At 53.5% G+C, this 27,693-nt stretch overlaps 13 protein-coding genes across 13 annotated transcripts; 6 read left to right on the top strand and 7 right to left on the bottom strand.

Annotated features, from left to right (window-relative positions):
* Positions 1-415: 415 nt before the first annotated feature.
* Positions 416-919, bottom strand: LOZ57_005305 (uncharacterized protein; the record flags this gene model as incomplete). Its single annotated transcript, XM_049254336.1, has 2 exons — positions 416-604; positions 680-919. The coding sequence occupies 2 exons, from the start codon at positions 917-919 to the stop codon at positions 416-418; spliced, it is 429 nt and encodes a 142-aa protein (XP_049106640.1).
* Positions 920-1,401: 482 nt separating this feature from the next.
* Positions 1,402-4,787, bottom strand: LOZ57_005304 (chitin synthase I; the record flags this gene model as incomplete). Its single annotated transcript, XM_049254335.1, has 6 exons — positions 1,402-1,416; positions 1,477-1,971; positions 2,024-2,425; positions 2,486-4,099; positions 4,150-4,325; positions 4,766-4,787. 6 exons carry the CDS (start codon positions 4,785-4,787, stop codon positions 1,402-1,404), a joined length of 2,724 nt encoding a protein of 907 aa, XP_049106639.1.
* A 307-nt stretch (positions 4,788-5,094) lies between these two features.
* Positions 5,095-5,682, top strand: stp1 (Low molecular weight phosphotyrosine protein phosphatase; the record flags this gene model as incomplete). The annotated part of the gene is made up of 2 exons (XM_049254334.1): positions 5,095-5,140; positions 5,186-5,682. The coding sequence occupies 2 exons, from the start codon at positions 5,095-5,097 to the stop codon at positions 5,680-5,682; spliced, it is 543 nt and encodes a 180-aa protein (XP_049106638.1).
* A 147-nt stretch (positions 5,683-5,829) lies between these two features.
* On the bottom strand, positions 5,830-6,405 carry COQ7 (ubiquinone biosynthesis monooxygenase Coq7; the record flags this gene model as incomplete). Its single annotated transcript, XM_049254333.1, has 1 exon — positions 5,830-6,405. One exon carries the CDS (start codon positions 6,403-6,405, stop codon positions 5,830-5,832), a length of 576 nt encoding a protein of 191 aa, XP_049106637.1.
* A 513-nt stretch (positions 6,406-6,918) lies between these two features.
* Positions 6,919-8,250, top strand: LOZ57_005301 (uncharacterized protein; the record flags this gene model as incomplete). Its single annotated transcript, XM_049254332.1, has 1 exon — positions 6,919-8,250. The coding sequence occupies one exon, from the start codon at positions 6,919-6,921 to the stop codon at positions 8,248-8,250; it is 1,332 nt and encodes a 443-aa protein (XP_049106636.1).
* An 896-nt stretch (positions 8,251-9,146) lies between these two features.
* LOZ57_005300 (uncharacterized protein) lies at positions 9,147-9,881 on the bottom strand (the record flags this gene model as incomplete). The annotated part of the gene is made up of 1 exon (XM_049254331.1): positions 9,147-9,881. The coding sequence occupies one exon, from the start codon at positions 9,879-9,881 to the stop codon at positions 9,147-9,149; it is 735 nt and encodes a 244-aa protein (XP_049106635.1).
* A 2,428-nt stretch (positions 9,882-12,309) lies between these two features.
* LOZ57_005299 (uncharacterized protein) lies at positions 12,310-15,516 on the top strand (the record flags this gene model as incomplete). Its single annotated transcript, XM_049254330.1, has 2 exons — positions 12,310-12,317; positions 12,399-15,516. The coding sequence occupies 2 exons, from the start codon at positions 12,310-12,312 to the stop codon at positions 15,514-15,516; spliced, it is 3,126 nt and encodes a 1,041-aa protein (XP_049106634.1).
* Positions 15,517-16,443: 927 nt separating this feature from the next.
* On the top strand, positions 16,444-17,633 carry LOZ57_005298 (uncharacterized protein; the record flags this gene model as incomplete). Its single annotated transcript, XM_049254329.1, has 2 exons — positions 16,444-16,450; positions 16,669-17,633. 2 exons carry the CDS (start codon positions 16,444-16,446, stop codon positions 17,631-17,633), a joined length of 972 nt encoding a protein of 323 aa, XP_049106633.1.
* Positions 17,634-18,005: 372 nt separating this feature from the next.
* LOZ57_005297 (uncharacterized protein) lies at positions 18,006-20,900 on the bottom strand (the record flags this gene model as incomplete). Its single annotated transcript, XM_049254328.1, has 2 exons — positions 18,006-20,613; positions 20,671-20,900. 2 exons carry the CDS (start codon positions 20,898-20,900, stop codon positions 18,006-18,008), a joined length of 2,838 nt encoding a protein of 945 aa, XP_049106632.1.
* An 878-nt stretch (positions 20,901-21,778) lies between these two features.
* utp15 (U3 small nucleolar RNA-associated protein 15) lies at positions 21,779-23,404 on the top strand (the record flags this gene model as incomplete). The annotated part of the gene is made up of 1 exon (XM_049254327.1): positions 21,779-23,404. One exon carries the CDS (start codon positions 21,779-21,781, stop codon positions 23,402-23,404), a length of 1,626 nt encoding a protein of 541 aa, XP_049106631.1.
* Positions 23,405-23,629: 225 nt separating this feature from the next.
* Positions 23,630-24,610, bottom strand: PHYHD1 (Phytanoyl-CoA dioxygenase domain-containing protein 1; the record flags this gene model as incomplete). Its single annotated transcript, XM_049254326.1, has 1 exon — positions 23,630-24,610. The coding sequence occupies one exon, from the start codon at positions 24,608-24,610 to the stop codon at positions 23,630-23,632; it is 981 nt and encodes a 326-aa protein (XP_049106630.1).
* A 239-nt stretch (positions 24,611-24,849) lies between these two features.
* mrpl22 (39S ribosomal protein L22, mitochondrial) lies at positions 24,850-25,905 on the bottom strand (the record flags this gene model as incomplete). Its single annotated transcript, XM_049254325.1, has 1 exon — positions 24,850-25,905. One exon carries the CDS (start codon positions 25,903-25,905, stop codon positions 24,850-24,852), a length of 1,056 nt encoding a protein of 351 aa, XP_049106629.1.
* A 100-nt stretch (positions 25,906-26,005) lies between these two features.
* Positions 26,006-27,031, top strand: LOZ57_005293 (uncharacterized protein; the record flags this gene model as incomplete). The annotated part of the gene is made up of 1 exon (XM_049254324.1): positions 26,006-27,031. One exon carries the CDS (start codon positions 26,006-26,008, stop codon positions 27,029-27,031), a length of 1,026 nt encoding a protein of 341 aa, XP_049106628.1.
* Positions 27,032-27,693: the final 662 nt, after the last annotated feature.

The raw sequence follows: 27,693 nt of genomic DNA, 5'->3' as shown, positions 1-27,693 counted from the left end.
TAGTCGGTATGTTTATAACATTATTGTTGATCCTTTTCGGTCGAACTTCAATATTCATCTCCACACACTGCCGCCCGAGCGACGTGCGCATTCCACCCCAGTATAAGGCCCAGTGGCATGACCATCGCGACGACCGCAGTGAACGAGTGCGGAAAGATTTCCAAATCTTTCTTCAGATGGCTACGAACTCTGCCAGGATTATGAACGACGCAGTATGGAGGGGGTACTATGAGAAATTAGTGACAAATTGATTTCAACATGATCTGTACATAAGCCCGGGTAGAGATTACATATATACACTCCTACAGTCCGACCCAATGCGCAACAAGATGCCCAAGATACCAGCCATTCCCTAGCAGGTCATAGGATCCGCACGCCCCCCGCGCGGCCCCAACTACATATGTCCGTCCCCCGCTCAATGTTTATGCCGGCCGGCCGACGGGTCCCCAAGCTCTCTCTCCCTCGTGGCCTGGCTAAACCTGCCTGTATCCAGCTCTTCCCATCCTTCGCGCTGGATCCGCTCGGCCTTCTCCGCCCCGGCTTCGTCGTTCGCCGCCCGGTCAACTACCTCCCCGGCCTTGCCCCGCAGCACCTCGCCGGCCCCCTACAACGAACCCTCGTTAGAATGCAAAAGGGTTTTTAGGGGGGCTCGGGAAAGGGGGTTGGGATTTGGCTATACGTGGATCCCCGCGGCAAGGCCTGACACTTTGCCCTTCCTCTCCATGGTGTCCGGGTCCGCTACGGTCTCGGCTCCATCGCCGCCGGCGCTGTGCGTTTTAGAGGTGGCGTCTTTGTGTTCGCGTGCAGCGGGGACATTTTTGGTGGGATCATTGTGGCCAGTGGTAAAGCCGGCGAGGGTAGGATCGCCAACGGAGGGGGAAGGTTTGGAAGGAAGTTTCGAGGTATTTTGACTATTCATGACACTATAGATCCTTTATTTGATTGAATGGGGGTGTTTCATTGCCGATTGTGAGGGAGCTGGGAAATGAGGTATAGATAATGGAGCAATCAGCGATAATGACGTCATGACGTCATCATCGAAATGACCTGTCATTTTGCATAAGCATCAAACTAACATGATAGACATAAAAGACCATCTATCGAATCCACATTTGTCCACGGTATTGTACAGTGCATACATACATGCGTGCAAAATTCAAACACCAACCAGCCGAACGCGCCCATGACCAGAAGCAGATCAGATCAACTCGTCATTAGAAGAATGTACGTGCGAAATGAAGTAATAGCCGGAAACGAAAGAAAAAAAAGGTACACGAACATGCTCATCAATCGTCACTGAAAGGAATGTTGAAATTGAAAGATATTCCACTTGGAAATGTAGGGGTATCTCATTCAACTGGGGGCACTGGGGGGCCGACTGTCATAACACCGAAAATGGGTTTATACGCCACGGAACTATCGACAACATGTCAGTGAGCTCCAGAGAAAAGAGAGACGGGATAGGTCGAGACTCACCATCCTAACAACCAAAAACCACATTGCTCCAAAGAACCTAAACAACGACAAGCCAGCAACGCTCCACAGGACAACAGCCATGTAGATGGAGCTTCTCTTGGCCTCGTTCTGGCTATTCAGATCAACTCTTTCCAGCCCCACGGCATTCAGAACCAAAGCTCCAAGGGCGAAATTGCAGAAAATCCACACGAGTACGACAGAGCTTCGGAACCCTTTGTAGTAGTCTTCCTGCTTCTCCTCCTCGGTGACTTTGCGGACTTCTTTTGGCGGCTTGGAGGCGAATTTCACCAGCTCGGACTCGTACTGGGCGTTCAGGTCACCATCGTCCTGGGGGATTTCGACGTCGACTTTCCCGCCGGGTTTGAGATTGGCAGAGGGCAGTTTCTCGGCCTTGTCGTCACCCTTAGTTCCCCATGTGATGTCATGGGTGTTGCAAAAAGCGTAGATATTAAGGACGTTGATGTAAGTCGGGGTAAGAAGGATATATTGAAGGAACTAGGCAGCAGGTCAGCTTTTGGTTAACGGATGGCACAGGGGCCACGCTTACCGATGTAAACATATGCCAGGGATCGAAGAATAAAATCGAAGCAAGAAGCCAAAGCACATAGGTTGAAATCAGCGAAACAATCATGGAGAAGAATTGAAGATTCTTAAAAATGGCACCAAAACTGAAATTGCCAGCGGCAACTTGGCGTTGGATAGATTTAACGGTGACAAAGACAGCAGCGAACGTAAGATAAATCATGATAATGACCCAAAAGCAGGTCATGGTCATGTACAGTTTATTCGAGCCCTGCGGTCGGTTACCGAGGGCCAGAACAAAGCAGGTCACGAGAGTTGCGAGGTACAGCCATTCGAAAACAACGCCGAGGATATCCCCCACGCGCCCGAGCAGGTCAGGAGTGCCGAGAGAAGTGGTCAGAATGCGGAAAACGAGGAAGAAATTGCCCTAGGAGCAGTCAGTACGTGAAGACTTGACCATTTTGTGGTGGAAAGTATTGAAACTCACAATAGCAAACCACGCAAATAACATGTTGATAGTCTGGTAAATAAATTCGATGAGCAGCATGAACTTTCTCGAGATGCTATGACTGCTGCGCCATATCTGGTAGAAATGAGTGATGGCATAGACGGCGGCAAAGAAGCTGCCATTGAGCCAACGTCGACGCTGCAGAATGAACTCGGCCATGCGATCGGGGACATCGGTCTCACCACTGGCAGACTTGACGTACTGCAGAATCCAGCGGCAGTTGCGTTTGGACACCAGCTCGAAGCACAGGATACGATCTTCGGCCAGGTACATGTTGGCGGTAAAGATGCCGGCGTTGGCGCCATGCATCTTCTCGCCGGCAAAATACTTCTCGAGGGGGCCCTGGCCGTTCTTATCATTTTGGAGAGCAACGTACCGGTAGGCCGAAAAGGCACCGGGCAAGACGGAAATGAAGCCGAATGCGGATTCCAGGGGCTTGTCGAGGATGTTGCTCATCTTGTACTCGAAGTTCTGGGTGGCGACGAGCGGGTTCAGGAGTTTCTTGCCGTGCTCCAACATGACCTTGATTTCCCCACAGGCACCGCCGCACATGGGCTCCAGATCGAAGGCCCGCCACAGCTGGTAGATGGAGTCCTTGCCCGGCTTGGTTCCGGCGTCGATGAGGACGCAGATATTGGGATCCAAGACGCGGCCAAACGCCTGGAAGAACCAGCGGTGCGAATTGATCTTCTTCTGGTTCTTTTCCTTGAGGCAAAACAGAATCTGCACGGGCATGCCTTTGCGGGGTTTCAGGAGGACCTGGTTGCCTTTGAGCTCCATGCCCATTTGGGTGGTATATTCGTAGATGTGGGCGGTGACGTCCTTCCCGTTGACCTGCTGCTTTGCGATTCCGTCCTGGTACACCCCGAGACCCGCGAGCACGGCACGGGTGCGCGGGTTGATCTTGGCACGGCCGTCACTGACGACGCAGACGACGATCTTCTTCCAGGCCTCCTTGCCCCAGGTTTTGCTGTTGGAGCGGGAGCACATGTAGTCGATGTTCTTGAAGACGCCGATCATGGTGCGGGCAAACAGGAAATCGTCCTCGTTGTACATGGTGACGACGATGAACAGTTCGGTGTGCCTGGGCTTGGCAAACAGGCGCTGGCGCAGGGTGAAGCGCTCCTCGTAGAAGTCGCCGGGGTCGCAGGTGGCGGCGGAGTACCGCATGTGGGTGAACTCATCTCGCTCGGGGGGCGCGGCGTGGTTGATCTGGCTGAGCAGGCGGGGGGGGATGGGGCAATCCAGGACTAGGTTCCCGTTGAACAGCTGCACCTCCTTGACGGTCTTCCAGCGGCGGATGGGGGCGGGGCTGGGGGTGGGCATGATGGGCGGCGGGCCGTCGCTGTAGGGGGCGGCATCGGACTGCAGGATGGGCACTTCGTCGTCATGGTATCGCTGGGGGTAGTTGGTCAGGTCGTAGTCGTCGACGGGGGAGGCGGTGGGCTGGTAAGGCGGGTTGAAGTAGGAGTCGTGATGGGTTTCCGGGGACAGAGTGTAGTCGCGCGGCGGGCCGGGCGAGGGCCGGTAAGGGTGGTTCTGCTCGTAGGCCTCGTTGTGGCCAAAGGAGTGTTGCATGTTCTCGACGGAATACTAGAACAGTGAGCACAGCAGCGAGCACAGCTGGGCCGGGGCGGGCATACCGTGGGCTGGACCATCAAACGATCGGTGGAGGGCATCTGCATGTGGCCGTACTGCTGGTAGGGGCCGTCCTCGAGCTGGTAGGACTGGAGCGGGCGGGCGGGCGAGGCGCGGCCGCGGGGGTGCAGGCTGTTGGGGTCCATTGTCAGCGCGGACGGCTCGTCGTCGCGGACGGGGTCTGAGGAGAGACGGGGTCAGCACGGGGCGACGGAGAGGAGGTAGTGGGCGCGAAATTGCGGCGGAGATCAGGAGCAGCGGCAGGGACAGGGGCGGGAGCGGCGGGAGCGGCGGGAACGGCGGGAACGGCGGAAACGAGCGGGCAGCGAACGAGCGGAGAGGAGAGCGCGAAACAGGGAGAGAAAAAGAGAGGGAGAGAGAGAGAGAGTGAGAGAGAGAGAGAGCGAGAGACAGAGACAGAGACAGAGATAGAGAGAGAGACAGAGACAGGGCGTGTTTGGGATGGGAGGGAGCAGCCAAGGCTGGCGTTTCAGGATCGTCGAGCGACCACAGCATGGCAGCGAGGGAGAGACACATGAATGGACGGAAGGTAGAGAGTGAAGATAGTAGAGAGAGAGAGGGAGGGAGAGTGAAGATAGGTAGAGAGAGAGAGAGACGTACTGGGCACGCGGTTGTAGGCCATGGTGCGGGCGCGGCGAGGGCAGGGCGGCCGGCAGCGAGCACGGCGCAGGAGAGAGGGAGATAAAGAGAGAGAAAAAGAGAGAGAGAGAGAGATAAAGAGAGATAAAAAGACAAAAGAGAGACAGAGCAGGCTGTGCGGTGTTGGCTTTGATGCGCGTCTTCATCGCACCCGCGGCTTTGCGCGCCAAGCGGTGGCTGAGGCGTCTCGCTTGCACATCCAGACGGAGTGTAGGTAGTCAGGACGGAGTCAGCAGTTCACCAAGTCCTCCGTTCCTAGGAGCAGCGCGTGGACTTTGGCTATTGAGATAATGCCCGCCTCCGTGTCCGTGCTGTTCGTGTGCCTGGGCAACATCTGTGCGTCTACTCCGTGCAATTAACTACCTAGCTAACTCCCACCAGGCCGCTCGCCCATGGCCGAGGCCGTCTTCCGCGACCTCGTTGCCCGCCGCCCGCCCACCACCGTCGCCTTCGACACCATCGACTCGTGCGGCACTGCCGCCTACCACGTCGGCGCCTCGCCCGACCCGCGCACCAGCGCCACCCTGCGCCGACACGGCATCACCACGTACCGCCACGCCGCCCGCCAGGTCGCCCGCGCCGACTTCACCACCTTCGACTACATCTTCGCCATGGACCCCTCCAACCTCGCCGACCTGCTGCAGCTGCGTGCCCGCGTGGCCCACGACAACCACAACAACAGCGGTGCCCTGGCCGAAGTGCGCCTGCTGGGCGACTTCCAGCCGGGCGTCCCCGTGGCTGCACCCGCCGGCGACGGCCAGCCCGTGCCCGACCCGTACTACGGCGGCGACGACGGCTTCGAGCAAATCTACCACCAGATCGTCGGCCACGCTGAGGCCTTCCTGCACCACCTCGAGAGTCGGAGTAGAACAGCATAGCATGCCATAGAATACAACAATATCATACATCATAACATCCTTCCGCGTAGATACTCCCTAGCTGTCCTCCATCTATTGAGATACTCCATAGCTGTCCTCCATCTACTCCGTATTGAGATGCTCCCATCCATAGCCGTCCTCCATCGATTATATCCTCTCGCTGATCTTGATCGCCGCCCGGCACCCCAGCCGGATGACATTCACCAGCGGCTCGTACGGCCGCGCCGCCTTCGCGTCGTTCTCCACCGCGTGGTCCAGGTGCTCCAGCTCCTCGTCGCGGATGCGCTTCAGCTCGCCCACCAGCGCCCGCAGCTCGCCGTCCACCGTCTCGCCGCGCTGCTCCGCCGCCGCAAACCACTCCAGCAGCACGCCGATCTGCTCGTTGTAGTGCGTGCCAATCTCCGTCTCCACCGCCTCCGTGCACGCCATCGCCGCCTCGCGGCCCAGCAGCCCCGTCGTCCACCCCAGCAGCGTCGACACCCCCGCCCACACCGGGTACATCGCCGTCGGCCGCACCCCGTGCCTCGCCACCAGCCCGTTGAAGTACGCCAGGTGCCCGGCCTCCTGCTCGTACATGTGCCGCATCAGCGGCCGCAGGTGCGCGTGCGACCGCACCACCAGCGGCGCCTGCGCCGCGTAGATGCGCGTCGCCGCCAGCTCGCCCGCCTGGTTCACGCGCAGCGCGCCGTCGAGGAATTCGCGCTGCCGCTGCGTCAGCACCATGCCGCGTGCTTTCGGTGCTGCCGATTCCGTCGAGAGTGCGCGTCGAAAGGGAGCCCGCCGCACCGCCGCGAGGAGCAGCCGGCCGTGCCGTGGGAGCAGAGTGCCGTTCATCGTGTGAAGCTGTTCTGCCGTTCCGGGACCGCAAACCGTCGTTCGACGTCAGGCCACTGTCTGCTTATCGGCACGTGCAGATAATAGCCCGCTGACTCACCCCTTCTGCCCGCTCGGCCCTTCGATATTCCGGCTGACTCAATACATATTGTTTTATTTACCGACTCCGAAGAGAACAATGCAAGACGGCGAGCTCTGCATTCAAACACAGGCCAGAGCGGCGGCTACATGTTGCTGCTGCACACTTGAAATCTCCATCTGGCCGTTCATGGAGGACTATACATATCTAAACTAGCGCCCGCCTTAACCGGTCGACGGCGTACAAATGCCGTGCATGCATCACCTCTGTTCAACCGCCCATCGACTCCATCCTCACTCCTCCATATAACCACCACCACCACCATGTCGCTCGCCCGCTTCCTCGCCCACAACCGCGCGACCTTCCGCCGCCAGCCCTGGGCCGAGATCTCCGGCGCCCTCGGCGACCTGGGCACCTTCCTGCCCATCCTCGTGGCCCTGGCCGCCGCCCACGCCGTCTCGCTGCCCGCCACCCTCGTCTTCTCCGGCCTGTTCAACATCCTCACCGGCTGCGTCTTCGGCCTCCCGCTGCCCGTCCAGCCCATGAAGGCCATCGCCGCCGTCGCCATTGCCCGCAACTTCGCCCCCGGCGAGATCGCCGCCGCCGGCCTGTTCGTCGCCGCCGTCATACTCGTCCTGAGTATCACCGGCGCCCTGCGCTGCTTCGCCGCCGTCGTGCCCATCCCCGTCGTCAAGGGCATCCAGGTCGGCGCCGGCTTGTCCCTGCTGCTCTCTGCCGGCGCGAAGCTGCACGCCGACCTGGGCTGGCTGCGCCCGGGCTGGGCCGATAACTACCTGTGGGCCGTCGCCGCCTTCCTCGGCCTGCTCGTCTCCAATGTCTACCGCCGCGTGCCGTACGGCCTGATGATGTTCGTGCTGGGACTGGCCTTCGCCTTCATTGTGCTGGCGTTGTCGCCGCATGCACGCCTTCCCCGGCCCCACATCTGGGTGCCTGGCATTGTGCTTCCCCATTCTCACGATTGGGGAAAGGGAATCGTCCAGGCCGGTGTTGGTCAAATCCCCCTCACCACTCTGAACTCCGTCGTGGCTGTCGTGCATCTGGCTGGCGATTTACTGCCTGACATCGACACCCCCTCCATCACATCGATTGGCCTCAGCGTCGCCGGCATGAATCTGCTGAGCATATGGTTTGGCTCCATGCCTGTATGCCATGGCTCTGGTGGTTTGGCGGCTCAATACCGCTTTGGCGCGCGATCCGGAGCAAGCGTCATCTTTCTAGGCGTTGTCAAGTTGGTGGTTGGTATTTTCTTCGGCAACACCCTGCTGGATCTATTAAAGGCCTTCCCGACTGCATTCCTCGGAGTTATGGTCATTGCTGCTGGACTGGAGCTTGCCAGTGTTGGAGAGAGCCTGAATACTGCTGGTGCTTGGGATCTGGGATCGCACGACCGCCACAATATTCTCCCAAGAACGAGACTTACTGAAGTCACTCTCAGCGATGCAGAGAAGAAGAAGAGGTGGACTGTCATGATGGTCACGGTAGGCTTACTCGTTGCTTTCAAGAATGACGGCATTGGCTTTGTGGCTGGCATGTTGTGCCACTGGAGTTTCTCCCTGCCGTCCATCATTGACAAAATTAGAAATCGTTTCACTCGTGGAAGAATTAGATTACATGGCGAGGGTGACTCTACATAACGAAGGATATGTTTTACGATCAAGATAACCCGGTGTTTAAATAATGAATCTGCTAACTAGACCTTACTGCCAGCACCACAATCATATAATGATGATTGATATGATAGATTTTGATCATTCTAATGTTTCTTTAACTTATACAAGTACGTCAATAGCAATCAAACATAGTTGTTGAATCGATATTGTCTCTACAGCCGTGTATGCGTAGACGAATAGGCAGGCTTTCAGAATTTGTCGCCATTCATTATGCGTAGTCCAAATATATTTCAGAAAGTATGAAGAAAAGGTTGGAATTAGTTATCATTTCAGCGTCTACACATAAGCAGGATTAGACTGGGGGTAGGAATAAAGGGGGAGGAGCCTATATACTGAGGCAGATTTCCATTGGTCGCAAAAGATATTTAAAAAGCAGACGCAAGAAATCAAAGAAATCTATTTGCCAGGGGAAAAGGAAAAGAGTATAAGGGAAAACATGCTAAACATCCTGAAATCATAATAGCCACCACCCACCGTGCCTGAAGAAATATTGAAATGTGTGCATCTGCGCCATCAACCTGAAAAATGCTATTGAAAGAAGAGAGTCATCACCGGGAATGCAAAATGCTACAATCATTAATCCAAGGAAAAAGACAAGGGAAGGGTGATAGGGGGGGGAAAAAAAGCAGCATGGCCATGACGAAAAGGAGAAAAGACCACCGAAGACACCATCTTCAACACCAGATCCAAAGCCATCGATGTTTTTCAGAGACAGCAATCCGACCGCGCTGATCGTTGAGGATCGGCAGGAGGCGAGTGAACTGACGTTGGAGCATCACCACATTCGTTATTCAGTAAGGTATAAATTCCAAAGCACCATTCCAACGCAAATTTAGTCGAGAAGTGCAATAGCTCCACCATTACTTCTTTGCGACCTTTCGAATACCTCCACGAGATGTAGTCCGACGGTTTTTGCTTGGTTCGCGGCGAGACTGAGTATGTTTCTGGCGGAGATTGGGCAAGATTTCGATATCCGGGAAATGGGCATCCTCGCCGTTTTCGACCAGTTCGTGCATGTGTTGCCGGAGATCGCGAAGCATGCGCAAAATTTCTGAAAAAGTCTTCTCGCCACCAAGATAGTCATGGAGCCAGCCTGGAACCGGGCGAGGGGTGATTCTTGGAGATCGTTTCTTCAGGGTCTCTCGAGGTTCCGGGGTTTCCGCAGCACTGAGCTCATCCTCCAGGTTTATAACAAAGTCGCCGGATGAGTCTTCATCGCTTGCATGGGATCGACGCTTATTATTGACAACCAAGTCACTCCCCTCACAAATCTCATCCTCTTCTGTCGATCGCTTTGTCTCTCGGCGGCGAAGTTGTAGATTAAAGCTGTCCACACCCCCCCAGGAACGCATATTCTTGATAGTATCGATGGCCAAATCACATTGTCTGAATGGCCATTCGCCAGTTCGATACCTGGCACGCTGATAGTGCTTGCGACAGTAGTAAATCCACACAAAATTGGGAACTCCAATAGTACAACGCTTATTCCTCCCAAATATATGGGAAATGACCTTGCGATAGTGTGGAGAATCAGTAGAGCAGGCCTCCCCGCTGAACTGGCACTGTGGGCCTTGCTGAGACGTTGGGCTTTTCATAGTTCTGTTCCTATTATCTCGGCGATATGAGTCATATGTGAAAAAAAAACAAAGAGCTTTCCTCGTCGGTTAGCAGCCAATTCAGCACAGGAAGTGACGTGGGAGTAATGGTAACAGTACTCACCAAAAGAACCCAAATTTGACTATATGCAGAGGTATTCAGAAAGATGAAATTGTCTCAACAGAAGTATGAAAGCTATGTGGCTGGTGGAATACGCACTTGCAGCCGGACACTCCTGATAGATGCACAGAAAGTGGTTTGGCGTGTCTTTTTCGAATAAAGAAGCAAGTTTGTTCTTTAATACACAGGCAGGTGATGTATTTTGATCAGTTGGTAGGGAATTGTGAGATGATGGAATCGAAAAGGGGCGAGTTGTAGCGCTCTATGAGAAGACAAAGCGAGATTTGGGAGAATGGTTATCAGGAGTCAAAGGAGAGGGGAATCGGCTGGGGGAAGATAGTTGCGAAAAGAAAGAGTCTTCAGTTATAAGGGGGAAAGCTAGTGAAAAATGGATACAATAGGGTCAGGTGGCAGGTGAATGGGAAGAATGTTGACATTTAGCGGTATTGATAGAGACTAGCGATGGTGATGAATGACCTGATATTCGCCTGATATTGAGGCCGAAGCCGAGATAATGACGATATTTGGGAAGACCCGGTATAGCCGTCTCAATATGGAATCGGATGAGCGGTTTCTATATAAATTAAAGGCATGTTAGTGGCATCTTCCTTTAGGATGAAAAAGGACGACGCCAGTCTCACGAACATCTAGAACATGGGATGTGAGAAGCGCTAGTTGTAGAGGAACAAGGTCTGTAGGTAAGGATGATGTGCATTTATTACAAGAGAGAGCAAACTGCACAGAAAGTGAGCATAACTAGACTCAGTAAGTGAGGGAAATAAGGTGACAAGAAGCGAAAGGGGGTGATCACGCCAACCTAGTGGATGTATCGGAATAAACCGTAACAGGCGTGATAGATGGGGTACCGTGATAATGTGTGTGGTGATAGGACAGCTGCACCTTGAAACGAGCCATCACTGCCAGCAGATGCAAAGGCTGTGACGATTATTGTGCGAATTGAGGCGAACAATCACGTGGATTGGGAGAGCAGATGGGCATGGGGCCCTAGAAAGGTAACCCAGATGGTTCAACATGGAAGGTCTCTGGGAGGCATCAATATTCACATTGCTGGGTCACTTGATTCATTCTTTGCACAGTGTTAATTTGTCACAGCATCTTAAGAGTCAGCAATAAGATAACCAGGGTAAGATCAAATATTTCTACCAACCAGGACAGGACACCAGGGACGTTTGGGATTAATAGCAGTTGAAATAGAGTGAACAGAGTCTATTCAATGCTCCCTAACAGGCCAATATTCGATGCAATAATTTGCCTCCGCCTCAAACAGAAAACACAGATTATAGGCTGTATATTGGCGCAGCATGATATGAAAGAGAAACACAGCTAGACAGAGCTACAGACCGTCGGTCTAGCCAACTGCATCGGAAGTCTGAGCGACCGCCATCAAGAGGGACGTCAAAATGTTCGGACAGTACTTTCTGACCGAAATCAACCCGGTAAACAGGTGTCTCACAGTCAAATAGCGGTCACAGTCTCGAAGAGCCTGCCTTCGAGATCATGCAGGAGATAAAAAAAGATACAACACCGGGGTGTCGGTTGTCCCGGTTGTCCCGGTTGTCCCGGTTGTCCCGGTTGTCCAGCAGGATCAAGGTATCCCAGAAGAATCAAGCAAGTCAACGGTAAGGCAAAGCCAAGAATACAACAAACAGAAGCAAAGAAAGAGGAGTGCCTATATAAGGGCAGGATAACTAGAAATCACAACATTATTAGATGCTGTGGTTTCTTCCCCGATGAATCCATGATATCCATGCGCCACAATACTCCTAAAGGGTTGAATATACAACATTATCAACAGTTCTAACGGTGTTAGAGAGGGAAAAAGAACGACTTCATTGGCAGTTACCCTCTTACCGCCACAGTAAACATGTTGCAGGTCTGGCTGTGATCTGTGATGTTGTTGAAGCCCCATGCTGACTAAGAGCCATGGAACGTCACAAACGAACATCAAACATCAATGGAGGTCAAGCTCCACACAGTGTGATAGATCGCGTTGATTGTTTTTGTTTGATTGCTGCTTTGTTTCATTTCCTTTTTAATCTCCTAGCCTCCCTCTTATGAATCCAGCTCTTGTCCCTCATTCTGTCGCGCTGTTTGTTGCCCCCATCCACTGTGATGCATGGCAGCCTAAGCGCCTGCTTCAGCCTTCTTCGCCTCGATTTAGAGCATCAGAGGCGGGGTAAATCCAGGCAACTAACTGCTGATTCAGAACAAAAGCTGAGCGTGTCTGATTGCTAGAGTGTACTTACTATGCTACCAAACACGCAGTACATCCCTCAACGGTGGCTAATGATCATGTAGGCACTGCCTTTTTTATCATCACCGTTCAGTTTTTCTTGTCGAGTCTTATGGCATTTGCACTATGTATATTCCTATAGACTTCTGCCTCAAAAAAAAGCAAATATGTCCGCCTTCAAGCCGTTCAAGATCCCATCCCGCAAAGGAGCCATTCCTATCATTGACCCCACCAGCGGAATCGAGGTGAATACACTCCAAAATGGCGCTCAAAGTGACCCAAGTCGCCTTTTAGGGGCCCAAGATATTGCACCAACCTTTTCAAAACCCCCTCAAGGGGTGGTAGAAGATCAAGTCATCATCAATCATGACAAGCACAAAGACAGAAAGGAACAGAGCCAAACTGTGATAGATTCTGGTCCCATTAATTCACTCCACAATCACTCGCCCCGAAGTACTTCTTTCGATGATCTGGAACAATACGTATCAAACCTTCAGATTTTGGAAGAGGACGGCAATCATGGAGGTCAGACATTTTCTTCCCAGCACCTTTTAAAGGCTGGCTGGAAGCCAGATATCAATGCCTCCGCTTATATCCCATCATATCTTTGGGCCATCCAACAGTCTCCTGCAATGGATAGATTCTCTCAGCAAATTAATTCTATTGATTTTAAGTCTTATATCCAGAAATTCGCAGGATCAAACTATCTAGAACCTGTCCTTCAAATTCAACCAGAAATCAGTGACGTGCAAGTCACAATATCGCGCCACCCAAAAAATCTGTCGCTAAATAATTACCTTGAATATTTTTCTGAATGCCTCAAGCTGGAAGCTTCCAGCCATTCAGCGATTTTACTGCCGTTAGTTCTCTTCAACACCACTCTCGAATCGGCCGACGCGCAACAGCACCTCTATAGGCTTCGAATTCCAGGACTTAAAGATAATACTCCAATACTGAATCTTGGTGACGTTGTTATCGTACGACAGATATTCCCCTTTTCCCAAATAGCCCAGCAAGGACTGGAGTGGCTATCTGAAAATCAGTACGGACAAAATGGCTCGATTGCCCCTGGTTTTAATGGAATTCAAATTTATTCATATGTTTGGGGGATTTCGAAGACCACCGAGACCGTTGTTCTTCGGGTCGATGGATTTTTTGCAACGTCTAAATTCTGTAATGTATCCTTTACTGTGCAAGCTGATTTATACGTTGCCTTGGGAAGAGCAATTCGGAAGGTCAATAATGACCTAATGGTCCAGTCGATGGATTCTACTGATAATCTAGATGGTGAAGACCCCATCTGGACCAAGCGCATGCTGTTTCCTGACGAACGACACTGCGTAACCCAGAAAACTCTACATAAGGGGACCTTTGATCGCAAATGGATTGACCTTCAATTAAACTATGAACAGCAAAAGGCAGTGGACTCCATCGTATCACGGAATTACGGGAACGTCCCGTTTTTAATCTCAGGAGTACCAGGATCCGGCAAGACGAAGACCGTGGTTGAGTGCGCGCTCCAACTTCTTCAGTCTACCTCAGAGATAGTGCCACACCTTCTTCTCTGTGCGCCGTCGAACCCCGCAGCCGACACGCTTGCAATTCGGCTTTCTTCTCGTTTGAAGCCTCATGAGCTATTCAGACTGAACGGATGGAATAGGACCTTTGCTGAGGTCCCCAGCCAACTTCTTCCTTATACATACACAGAGAATGAAATTTTCTCCCTGCCTCCCTTTGAAACTATTATGAAATATAAAATTATCGTCACTACCTGCGCGGACGCAGATATGCTTGTCCAAGCTCGCCTATCGAATCAGGATCTAATGGAACTAGCCTTTGGCACCATATCTGCCGTGTCTCCCGGGCTTCAGGTAAGCATGGAGAAGCTAATCCACTGGACGGCACTTATTGTCGACGAAGCAGCTCAAGCAACAGAACCATCCGTTTGTATACCAATGACTGTCGTCTCGACGCCACCCACTAGTATCACTAAACCGGGGAAGAAGACTATGCTGCCCCTCTTTGTCATGGCTGGTGATGAACATCAGCTAGCTCCACGAGTATACAACTCTGATACAGCCCTATCAGTTTCTCTATTTCAGCGACTATTTATGCGCCCAATCTATGCTAATCACCCCCTATCCCGAAGAAACATTGGGCCCTACAAAAAACTTACAAAATCGATGCTTCCCATACTTCGTCCGCCTTTCATTAATCTCACTCGAAATTACCGTTCTCACCCAGCAATTCTTGCGATGCCTTCTGTTCTTTTCTACAGCGACACTTTAATTCCAACTGCAACCCCCCCGCATGCTCAGGGCCCAATCCCTACATGGCCAGAATGGCGAAACCGGCGTCGCTGGCCACTGCTTTTCAACTGCAATGCCTCACAGGATCAAGTGGAAGATATCCTCACTTATGGGCCAGGCACAGGGGTTTACAACGATACGGAAGCAAAAATTGCCCTACGCTACACTCAATCATTACTTGAACACGCATCGACGATAGATTATCTTTCATATTCGAAATTCCCAGTCACGGATCCTCCCCCAAAACCAATATCTCAGCATGAAATCGCCGTCATAACGCCCTTCCTTGCGCAGGTAACCCATCTTCGCAAACTATTTCGATCCCACAACCTTTACGACGTCAACATTGGACCGCTAGAGGCTTTCCAGGGTCTGGAAAGTCGCTTTTTGATTATCTGTACAACGCGCACCAGGTCAGATCAAAAATTTCTGGAGACGGATCAATCGAGGGCCCTGGGTCTAGTTGGCGAACGACAGCGATTTAACATGGCAATAACGCGAGCCAAAGAGGGCGTCATCATTATTGGGAATCCCAACGTGCTTGTGGGTACGGGAAAAGACGAGACATGGCGCGCCTTTCTCGGCTTCTGTGCTCGAAATGGATGCTGGACGGTGGAACAGCAGGCAGATCAGTCCACGAAGAGCACGTCGGAGTACTGGTTTCGAATGCTGGGGGGAAGGGATAAGAATACTTTTGGATTAAGCTGGAATTTTGATATCTCAAATATTGGCTATATGAGTAGATTAGAAAAGGCGCTTTTACATAGTGATTCCCTGGCGCAAATGGATGATGTGGATTCTGATGAGGGTTTGGCTGGCAAAAGCAAGACCCGTCACCGGAAGTTGGGGGCGATTCGTGAGGAAGAAGACTATGATTCTGCGATGTGGACTGCCGGATTGGCGGCTGAGGAAGTCCTTCGAGGTGCTTTGGACGATGACTATACTGGATAGCTAGGTTCCTTATGTGGAAAATAGTTGGCTGTTTAGGTCTGTTGATACCATCGCTCTTTTTCGCACCAGCAGAATGAAAATCCAAACAGGAGTAACTATCGGCCAGTATAACCCTACACAAATAACTAGTTAGTGCCCGAGATACAATCGGATGACTAGTTAGGCAGCAGTCATGAGCCTAGGGTTATCTGCACTGAAGTTTCAATCAGAAGTCCCAAAGATCCCAAGGATGATCATCCTTTAGTCAACTAGGTACTGTCAGTCGACTTAGCCATTCAGCTAAAAAGGTGAACATCTTATTAGTTGAGGCTGTCCATGCTATTGTCTTTTCCCACAGGTCCCCAACCACTGATAAACCATAGACATTTTAGCCATATCGATACACAGCAAGCTCAGTCATAAATGTCCGACATTTGACCGCCGTTCTTATAACCACACTTGCTCCCTTCTGATTCATTCTAGTCTAGTATTTCATGGCATCCCCTACCAGTCTTGCTGTAAAAAGCCTCCCACTGCTCCAGAAGACCATTGACCTCGAAACTGCGCTTAAAGATGACGACAATGTGCTGCAACAGCTCACATATCCCTCACTTAGGGATGACTTTCTACTCTACCTTATCTCACAGAAATTTAACATTGAAGCCATTGTCGCTAGTCACCTTGGACTTTGCAAATCAAACAGTTGTCAAGTGGCGGAGAAGGGGTGGCTTTATGGCAGCTTCAATGTCTGCATTCCTGTCAATATCACAAATACTCACACAGAAAAAAGAGTGATTTTCAGAGTTCCACTTCCCTACAAAACGGGAGACACAAATTATCCAGGTAATTCTGAGGAGAAACATCGTTGTGAAGTTGCGACATATGTTTGGATGCAGCAACATTGTCCTGCCGTGCCGATTCCCAAGTTGCTAGGGTTTGGTTTCGCCAATGGACAGTCTGTATGTGGATTACCCTCTCTCTTAGAGTAGTGCCCTTCTGATATTGAACAGTTCTCACCTCCCCAGGCCGTTTCCTTCTTCCATCGAACGATTTGGCATACTTGGCGATTTCTCTCTTCCTTTTTTGGCAAACCCTTACCCTGCGCGTACATCAGTCAGATATATTCCCAGAAATTCAATCATGGATATTCAATTTTGGAATATATTGAAAAAGCCGATGCAAAGATGCTATCAGACACCTGGAGGAGTCTGCGCCATAACAGTTCCCTGAGAGCTAATCTTTTTCGCGATATCTCACGGATCACGCTCTCGCTTGCCCGCCACACCTTTCCACACATTGGCTCGCTCAGAATGGACGATCGAGGATTTGTTCGCCTCAGCAACAGACCACTGACGCTTCGCCTTCAACATTTAGAAAATGAGGGAATCCCAACTCAAATTAGTCGGGGTCAACTTTATTTCACTTCAGATGCTTACATACTGGATCTTTTAGCATGTTATGATAGCAAATTACGACATCAACCAAACTCCATGCTCGATTTTGTTGATGGATGCTCTCAAATGGCTGCAGTGACTGCTTTACGAGCCACTCATTCTCACTACCTCCAACGCGATTTTCGCTATGGCCCGTTTATCTTCATGCTCACAGATCTACACCAGAGTAATATATTTGTTGATGAGAACTGGAACGTAAAATACATTATTGACTTGGAATGGACCTGCACACAACCCATTGAGATGCTGCGTGCTCCATATTGGCTTACAGATCGATCAGTGGACAACCTACTTCCAGAAGACGGGTTGGAAGAATTTACCAAAATGCACGCCGAATTCCTTGAAAGCTTTGAAAAGGAGGAGAAGAAAATGCAGGACAGAGATCCAAATTTCAACATACCGCTGTTTGGGCGCCAATTTACAGACATCATGAGAAGCTGCTGGGAAAACGGCAGTTTCTGGTTCTTCTATGCGTTGGAAAACCCTAAAGGGCTATTTTCTTTGTTTTACTATCACCTTCTCCCTCGTTATGGCCCAACCGACCCTAATTTTTACAATGGTTTTTGTTCTTATTGGGCTGTAGATGCAGCCGAACTTGTAGGAAAGAAGCTGAAAGACAAAGAAGACTATGATATCAAACTGCGTGAAGCATTCCAGAAGGAATCTGAGGGAAGTCAGCGATAGGACAAACAATAGATAGGATTTTCTGTTAAGTCGAGCCATCATTCAGGCAACTGTTAGCTCTGATTATAGTGATTAATTTTAAGCTCCACGGTTTCAAATGTAGGACTCCGTATGAGTCGCATTTTCAAATGCTTCTATGGCCGACAAGAGTACGCGAAAACAATACACTACTGCCCTACGAGGCTTTCCCAACTATGAACTCCTCTAGCCAATTATATGTCCAAAACCAAGGAAACCAAGTAAACATAAGCCAAAACGAGCAACGCTCCATACCGCCTTAGCAACCCATCTAAATTCATCACCAATGGAGGGGTATCAGAAAATATTTTGAGCTCATTTCCCATAGTTAACAAAGTTCATGCGGTAAAATATTCATTGTCCATACCCGCCGATGAAGGATGGGCGGCCCCTACGGCCACCATGCCCAGTACCAATATCAATACGTTTCATTTCTTCGCTTAATGCATCAAGCTCTCCAGAAGCTCCGGGAGGCATGCCAGCATATGTTTGGGAGCCAGGCTGAATTGGAACCTTTGCAGGAATCGGCGGACGAGAGTGGTAATGTTGCGAAATTCCCGGAGAATACCTTGATACCTGAGATGAAGCGCTATACTGGGATATCACGGAACCATTGTTTGGGCTGGTTGAATATTGTCCGTAGGCGCCGCGCTCACCAGCCCTCGGCGATGGGTCCCTTGGCATATTCGGACTCGGTTGAACGTAAGACTGCGGCCGACCTGGACCAATTTTGTGAATGCGAGGTCGACCAGCGGCGTAGGGTTCTGCGCTTTGTGGGGGGGTTGAACGATTGGAAGCGATGAAAGATCGAGGACGACCTTGTTGCTCTCTGTCGGCGGTGGACGGCCGCGGAACAACAGCGTTGGATGTATATGCATGTTTGAATCGTACAACAACTTCCGGTTTCTTCGGTTTCCGCACAGGTTCAGGGGCCCAGGTATCAGCAGGAAGGTGATCGGAGGGGTCTATCGTACGACCATCATTCCCGATTATGGGACCAAGTGATCGAAGCTTATCAACCTCATGTTGACGAGCCGCTTCCATGGAGCGTTCTACGGTTTCATACGGCGGTGCAGGTTGTTCCAACCCAGTTGCCAGGGATGCGTTCGGGTTGAGGGCATCGTAGCAGTCAGGGGAGAATGGTACCCCCTGAAGGGAGTCCGGGTCAACTGGGGGGCGTGGCTGCGGGCTTACTGATTTGCGCAGTGGAATCTGATGAGAGTCTTTGACAGCCGCCCTTGGAGACCTTCTTCCTGGAAAATCAACTGGGGAGGACCTCACTACCTGCGTTGAAGTCGATGAAGGGGTAGTGCTTTGATGGCGCATCTGCCGATGGTCTGGCATCATTCGATCGGGTTCATTGGCAAGAGTAGAATCAAAGCCTGCAATGAGTGAAGGAGGAACAGATTCACTGTTCGAAGTAGTGGGTCTGTCCTGCAAGTAACTCCGTTCCTGAGAAACAGAGTGATAAGAGGGACATGGCGACACTGAATATGCTTGTTCCACCTCGGTTGAGTGACCAGCATTGCGGTAGTTCGGAGAATAAGCAATATACTCCGTGTCTCTTTCTATGGGTCTAGGAGATGTCCTAGGGGTGATACTTAGAGGCTCAGGCATGATAACCGGCTGTTGGTCACTTCTATATTGCTCGTGGCCATGAGAATGTGTCAAACCATCACGGTGCGCAGGTGGCGGGGGCGGCGGACCATTGTCGTCCTCATCTTGGACATGAGGTTGGATATACTGCCGGTGTTGATAGTAATCGGCTTGACTGACTGACTGGCGGAGGGGACTGTCTCTGTAGACATCGCTTTTCGTTGGGGTGCTGTATTTTGGGTTATGATTACGATTCTCTAAGGCTAGATGTTGGGTGGACTCCGGATTATTATGGAAATGGGGCTCGGGTATTGGGTTAGGCGATTTTCTGGAAATATGGGAGTACTGATTTTGACCCTGTTCGGGGGTGGGCGTGTGTCGAATCATTTGGCGCGACGGCGATTCGTAAGCATGGCTTGGGGGCTCCCGATACAATTCGGCATCAGGATGTGGCGACTGGCGTTCAGACCGACGGGAGGTTGATGAATAGGGATCTTCCGCGGGTATACTTGAGGTAGAGGTATTGTATTGATTAAATACATCGGCTGTGTTTCCGTTCCGGGGGTCGATGAAATGTTCTTGGGGTTGCCTGGGGGGAGTTGATATTTGTGGAGACTGGTATGAGTGGTTTACGCCAGGCGTGTGATGCAATGGGCGGGATTCATGATAGTACTGCTGACGAGTGGGAGAATTATCCTGGACAGGAGAGTACGATGTATCTGGAATGGCTTGGTAGACCTGACGTCCAGGGCCGTTGGAAGCAAATGAAGGATCAGAGTTAGCATATGCGGCCTGCCGTGTGGGGCTAGAGCTGTGAGGCGGACGTGGGTCGGATGCCCATTGTTGGCCTAGATCGTCTGGCGTTTCATACACACGCTGTGTTTTTGTTGGTGATAGTTGCGATTGCTCCGGAGCGGGAACGCGAGCAAGATTGGAAGCTGATGGCTCCTTTCTTGGTACAGTCGCTGGATCCGTGGGGGCTGTTTTAGCTGGAGCCACACCAGTAGGATTCGCCGGTAACGGTCTCCGTTTCGGTGGCCTGGACTGTCGGGGGCCAGATACGGAGGAGGTCGGTTGGCTCTTCGTCTCAATCGACTTCTGGCCCTCCTTTCGGCGCTCGACCACAGCATCATCCTTGGGTCTGGTGTCATAGTATGTCAATTCAATTCTGATTTCGCCGGCGTATTTCCCTTTGCAGTTGAGATTGTGCCATGAGTCACTTTGGCCACCTCCCGCAATGATGACAGTCCGGAGATCAATCCACGTCTCTCCAATGAGATCCGTTTTCTTATCGTCATTGAACACGGAAACCTTTAACTGGTAGTAATCCGGGGACTGATGTACGGTGAACCGGAGTTCCTGATCCCTAAAACAGGCAGGTTAGCTACTATCCGAGTGGGGTTATTTAGGAAGTAACTGGTACCATTTCGGCGTTTGACCGCCTCTCTTGTCCGTGTCTGTTTTTTTGGCCTCCTTTGCCAATCGACAGGCACAATAGGGATTCTGTTTGCCCATAGTTTTCCGATTGGGTAAATTCTTCGCACGATCAATAATCGCGACTAGGGTGCCGATTTCAGGGCCGTCGATCGACATATCAGCGTAGATCCCAGCTGTGTGGGCACCCAGTGCCAGCTGTGCCGACTTGCTCAACATGGCTGCTGGATCTCGAGGGTGTATGTTCCAGCGTCGATTGGGTCACTTCGGGGAACCGGGGGGTGCCGGTGTATTTATTGTCAGATAACTGCCTAAAACGAGAAGGGATATGCACAGCCCGAGGAACGACGGAAGTGCCTGGTAGGGGTGGTAACGGGTGACGTAGGCCAAATGAATGCAGACTGAAGCGCAAGCATAACTAGCTTCTCGGTTCCACAGAAAAGAAAGAATGTGTCCGTTCAATGAACAGCAATACGGGGGGTACGGAGGGCCTTGCAGAGTGTACTCCGTCACGGGTGGTACCAAAAGAGCGACAAAAAAGAATATTTTGGGGTTGTGGGCGAGGAATTGTTTTGCCTGGTCCTCAGCTTGCTGGCTCCCTAGACGCGGGTTGAAGGAGGCTGGTGGGCGATCCAAGCTGTTGTCAGGGAAGGGCGGGCCAATAGGACAGCGTGGAGCGGGCCTCGGCCAGTGGCTGGTGATTCCGTGTGCTTGGCGGCTGAGATCGTCGCAGAATTCAGCATTCGCCGCAGGGCCGACGTCGAGGCACGAAAGAGACAGCCGTTCAGCGGGCCGGATGCACCGTCAGAACCACGAGAGATGAAGTTTGACGAGCATCACCGGCTGCCAGCCCGTTGTGGCAGTCTGTTTTGCTTTCGCCGTTTTGGGGTCTAGCCCGCGCTGCTAGCTTGGGGCGAAGAATCCTTCGGATCATTCTTGCGCCGAGTGCTCCGAGAGCTGACTCAGCCGGGCACGGCTCTTCGTTTATCCGCCGAAGTTATCAAAAAAAGAAGCTTCAGCAGCCGCAGCGAGGAGACTCGCAGAGCGGAACCACATTTATTGCGCCGTTGTCGTCCTCATTCCTGTCGCGCGTGACGATGGCAGCGCCCGTTTTGCCGTTGCCGCAGGTGAGGCTGCCGACGATCCCCTCCACCCGCCCCACCGCCGAGCAGCTCTTCTGGCGCTCATTCAAATCACCTCTGCTCATCGCATCGCCGTCGAATACCCCGATTAACCATATATCGCAACCTCCAGCCCCCGCCGCAGCCTCGGCTGCAACGCTACAGCCGCCGGATATATTCACAGTGACCACCGGCGCACGAGTCCAGATATACTCCATCCGCACGCGAAAGCTGCTGAAGACTATCACGCGCTTTGATGACACCGCACGATGTTCAGAGGTCCGGTCAGACGGGAGAATTCTCGTGGCGGGAGACGATACCGGTACGATTCAGGTGTTTGATGTCAATTCTCGTTCAATCTTGAAAACATGGCGGGAACACAAGCAGCCAGTATGGTTGACGAGATTTTCGCCGAATGACCCAACCTCGCTTCTTTCCGGCAGCGATGACATGACGGTTCGATTGTGGGACTTACCGAGCGAGAAGAGCGTTCAGACCTTTGCCGGCCACTCAGACTACGTCCGCAGTGGATGTTATATGCCCGGGGCACAGTCTGCCAATTTAGTACTTTCCGGGAGCTACGATCAGACGGTCAGGCTGTGGGATTCAAGAGTGGCTGGTAGAGCTGTGATGACGTTCAAAATGGCTGCGCCGGTGGAAAGCACTCTTGCGATGCCTTCTGGAACCACTGTGCTGGCCGCAGCAGATAACCACATCGCCGTGCTGGACGTTGTTGCTGGCAAACCTCTTCATTTGATTAGAAGCCACCAGAAAACTGTGACTTGCCTGTCGTTAGCATCGCACGGTAGCAGAATCGTCAGTGGTGCTTTGGATGGCCATATGAAAGTCTTCGAAACGACAGGGTGGAACGTGGTCGGTGGATCAAAGTATCCTTCCCCCATCCTGTCCCTAGGGATCATCACCTCGGGACCTCAACGAGACGAGAAGCATATCGCTGTCGGCATGCAGTCCGGAATACTGTCTCTCCGCACCCGGCTCTCTGGCGAACAAAAGGTTCGCGAGCGAGAAAGGCAGCGAGAAATGCAAGCTCTTCTCGAAGGCAAACTGGAAGAGCACGATCGAAAAGCCTCCAAAGCTCAGAGCAAGAAGCGTGGCCGGGGGTGGGAAAAGCGCCTTCGGGGAATGGACTTCGTCGGCGAGGGGGTCGACATCGTCATTGACGCCCAGGATAGTAGTAAAAAGCGCAAGAAAGAAAAACCGTGGGAGATGGATCTACGCAAAGGCCGCTACGCGGCGTCGCTGGACCAGGTTCTGAACAACCGCGACCGAATCACGATCATCACCCTATTGACCGCGTTGCGCCACCGCGCCGCCCTGCGCACGGCGCTGGCAGGCAGAGATGAGGTGACTCTGCAGCCGATACTGAAGTTTGTGCATAAGTCGATATCGGATCCGAGATTGGTGGATCTTTGCGTTGAAGTTGCGATGAATATTCTTGATTTATACTCTGGGCATTTGGGTCAGTCGGTGCAGATCGATCGGCTGATTGAAAAGCTGCACCGGCGAGTTCGAGACGAAGTCGACCGAGCGCAGCAGGCGTGGCAGACCAAGGGCATGTTGGATATGCTGAAGGGTTCCTGAACGTCCTCGTGGTGTTTCCTTTTTGTGTTATCTATCTCTTGTATCTTGGGTTAGGGGCATCTTTTGTATGCCGATGCACAGCTCGGCGCTTTGGAGTGCGTTCATCTGCGGAGTCTTGAGTCTTCTGGTTCTAGAGGAAACAAAAAGTCGATTTCCTATATAAATCCGAGAGCTATTTTTGCAAATATCGTTTAAATACAAGCCCCGAAATATCTGATCGACGATTCACTGCTCACCCTCAAACAGTCGAGTAAACCCATCCCCAGTACCCGGCGGCTGCAGCCAATTTCTGTCATCATATTCCCACCCCTCCGCACCCTCAATAACATGAAACGTGTACGCAAAGCGGCTCTTCTCACTCGTATTCTTCTCGCTCTTATGCAACGCATTCCCGTGGATCAGAACAAGAGAGCCCGCGGGGACATCCAAGACTTCTAGGTCCTCATCCACCGGAATATAATCCCCATCTCCGTGCGCCTGCAGTTCCGCCGGCAGGCCCGGCCCGTCCCAGTCGATAAACTCGGTCCCCGCTCCCTTGCCGGCGGCACGCACGAAGCGGCGTCGAATGCAGCCGCGCTTGTGGCTGGCCTTCCAGAAGGCCAGGCCGCCGTTGCCGCGGCGGGCGTCTTGCAGCGCAAACCACCAGCCCACGGCGCTGGGCGGATCGGTGTACAGGAACTCGGAGTCCTTGTGCGGCGGCACGGCGGCGCCGATGCCGGGCTGCTTGCAGATCACCATGCTCTGCAGGACGCGCGGGTCGGAGAAGCCCAGGGAGCGGGCGATGGCGGCGTTGCGGGCGCCGATGTGGCCGGCATGGGTGATGTGTGAGAATGGCGCGGAGAGGGTGTGCACGGAGTGGCCGATTTTGTTGACGGCGAGGTGTTTGGGGCGGGTCAGCGTGGCGGGCGTGGTGGACGAGAAGGCGTCGGGCTCGAAGAAGAACCGCAGCTTGTCGCCGGAGGTTAGGAAGTAGTCGTCGCCGACGTGTTCAGCATTGGAGCCGTTGCTGGGGTCGTCGCCGTCGTTGTCGCCGGTGGTGAAACGTGTGAGTGGGTGGGAGTCGAGGGGAAAGGACTCGAGCAGCGAGTTGGTGGTCGACAGGAGCGTGGTGAGGGTGTCGGGCGGCAGGTAGTTGGGGATCAGCAGGTAGCCGTTGTCTTTGAAGAAGGCCACTTGGTCTGGCGTCAGGCCAGGCTCTGAGGGCATCGTGGGAGGGAGCATACGCAGTGTATGCAGTTGGTGGTGGGCGATGCGGAGATGAAGCGGGGGAAAGGAGCCAACTAAAACAAGTATGTAGCCACGCGGACTCCGGACTGACTACGAGAAACTAGCTGGCTTAGCAGCTGGATACAGTGGGGAAGTAATAGCATATTGCATTCCGTTTATATAAACACCCGTAGAGAAGATCCAGACAGCCATCTATAATACATACGTAGGTACACTCCTCACCAGGCATAGAACTGGTTCCGCATGGTCACTTTGCGGTCGGGCAGTTGCCTCCACACCTTGGTCCTGCGCTGGCGGATCAGCTTCTCCTCCCGCTCGCGCCACTCTCGGATGCGAGTCTTCTCTTCCTTCAACACCACGCTGACGGACGTGTGGGGAGGGCGCAGGATGTGGATGTTGCCTCGGCCGCGGTGGGATAGTTCTTTGCCGAACGGACCCCGGCCGACCCAGGCCTGCGAGATGTAGATGGAGGTGGGATCGGCCACGGTGTGGCGGGTGCCGTCTTTGAGCCGGAGGTGGACGGGCGAAACGGTGTTTGTAGGAGTCGATGTCGGTGTTGTCGAGGCGTCGGGCTTGTTAGAGGCGTCGCTCTGATCGCTCTGCTCGCTCGTCTCGCTCGGGATGGGAAGCTGACCCAGGCCCATGCCCCGCGAGACAATGGCCTCGTTCTTCGCGTGCTCCAGGAAAGCCTTGACGTCCTTGGCGGCCTTCTTCTTGCTGAAGCGCATCTGCAAAATGGCGTCGTCGATGTTCTTGCCGGCAATCTGGCGGGCCAGCGGGCCCAGCTTCTTCAGCGAGGTCTTGAAGAAATGCGACTTGCTAGACGACTCGCGCTCCGACTGCATGATCTGCTCCTTTGCGGTCAAGCGGCCACGGCGGCGCACGGATCGAATGACCATTTTACGGTGCCATCGCGCGCGGCGGTTCGGGAACGGATTCAGGGCGCGGTCGAGGTGCTGCGAGTCCCGCTCCACCAGGGGCACATTGAGGGAGGCAGCATCGCCGGTGTCGGGGACGGGCTGCGCACGACGGCGGGGAACGCGGCCTTCGGTGGAGGTCTTTGGGAAGTCCTCCCCGTCCGCGAAGATGGAGCCCGAGGCGAGGGAGCCGCGTTTGACAGGCGGCGGGCGGAGAGGTTCGGCGGCATGGAGAGGGGGCGCGGCGGCGAAGGTGCGGCGGCAGATGGGCAGCAGGTGCCGGCGGACAGCCGACCAGCGTTCAGCAACGGCGGTGGCGCGGGCCAGCGGGCGACAGGCAAGGGCGGCGGCGGCCATTCTCGCGACGCTGGAGGTGCGTTTCGCTGGCGGAGAATGCGCGATGGTTTTCAGCGGGCGCGCTAGGCCCGAACGGGGAGATTACAAATGACGACACGTGATGATACAAGCCCTAGAAGAGAAGGAGAGCAAGCGCGGCCAATCAGACGACGTTGGTGATCTCATCGCTGGGCTGCCACTGGCTGCCTGCGATCCTCCGCCCCGTCGACACGAGTGCGGGCCAGCCCTGCACCATGCGCATTGCCACGTCGTACAAGGCATCGACGTTGTCGACGCCGTCTGTGGCGGGGATGTCGAGCAGGTGTGCGATGGGCTGCCGTCCCAGCTTGGTGTAGTGGCACACGACGAATTTGAAAAAGCTGGAGGGCAGGAAACTGGCCTCGGAGAAGTCGACGACGGCGACGCGGCGCTGGTGGTCGATGATAAAGTTGCCGTGCCACATGTCGCCGTAGCAGAAGACCATGGGCTCGAGGGCCAGGTGACAGACTCGGCGGGTTTTCTTGGTCACGGTGAGGAACTACGGGCGGGATACTTAGTATCTACAGGGCAGACGACGCGGTCGACGGCGGGCCACACGTACCAGGTTCAGGTGGTCCTCGAGCTGCTGGACATTCTCGTAGTGGCGCGGGGCTTCTTCTTCGTCAAAGAGCGGATGGCGGATCAGGCCGTTGCTGATGGCGCACGGGCGGTGCGCGGGAGGGACGGGGATGCGGACGAGTTCATTGAGGGCCAGGGCCACCTGGGCGTAGACGGCGTCGGGGTCATGGGTGGCGTGAAGCAGCTCGCCGGCGGTCTTGCCTGGAATGTATTCCATGACGATGTACGAGCAATAGTTGATGGCGCAGGCGTAGAAGATGGCGGGAGCTCGGACGGGGGAGTTGCGGCGGCGCAGCTCTCGATGGACGAGGACCTGGGCAGGCACTTCGGGCCAGATGACAGAGCCGCCGTACTTGATCCAGAGCACGGGGCGGTCGCGAGGGAGGGCGAGCCCCATGGGGAAGTGGCGCGGGTGCTCTTCGGTGCAAAGAGTGAGGAGTTCGCTGGCGGTGGGGATGTGCACGCCGGGCGGGGGGTCGAGGCCCCAGTACTCCTGTTGGAGGGACATGAGATGGATGTTACGGAGTAGTTAGTTGGCTATCAACGAACTACGTAGTATGGAGTACGGTAGAGTACTGACTACGTAGTATGGAGTGTCTGCTCCCCCGTAGCGCTGAGTCAGCACGGGCTGGCAACGGGCGTGGGCGGCGCGGCGGCCGGCCAGGCTAGCCTCTCTCTCTCTCTCGCTCTCTCGCTCCCTCTCACTCTCGCTGCGTGCAGATTCTGCGTGAGCGAGCAAGCGAGTGAGTGAGTGTATTGCCATGCCGCTGTAGTAGCCAGCCAGCCAGCCAGCCTGCTAGTTAGTAGCTAACTAACTAACGGAGGCATCGCTTTGCTTGCTATTCTTTTCTCTCTTTCTCTCTTTCTCTCTTTCTCTCCTCCCTAACCCTCCCGATCCCTAAGCCCGTCCACGCCTCCTCTCCTCTCCTCCCTCCTCTCCCTCCTCTCTCGCCATGGACATCAACTCCCTCCTCTCCCACGACGCCGCCCGTCCCGGCCCGCCCGCGCCGCCTCGCCGTCGCCCGTCGCACGCCCGCCCCAGCCAGCCGTCTCGCCCGCCCGTGGCCGCCTCGCCGCAGATGAGGCTCGTACTTCGCCGCGCTGGCCAGAAAGTCATCGATACACGCCTTGCACGACGCCACGGAGGCCTTGATGGCGCTGCGTTGCTTTTCTGTGCCGTTCTCTTCCAGG

This window comes from Ophidiomyces ophidiicola (assembly GCF_022830035.1).
Source record: "Ophidiomyces ophidiicola strain CBS 122913 chromosome Unknown scaffold_26, whole genome shotgun sequence".
NCBI lineage: Eukaryota > Fungi > Ascomycota > Eurotiomycetes > Onygenales > Onygenaceae > Ophidiomyces > Ophidiomyces ophidiicola.
The sequence above is the reverse complement of the archived record's forward strand: the minus strand, read 5'-3'. Positions and strand labels throughout refer to the sequence as shown.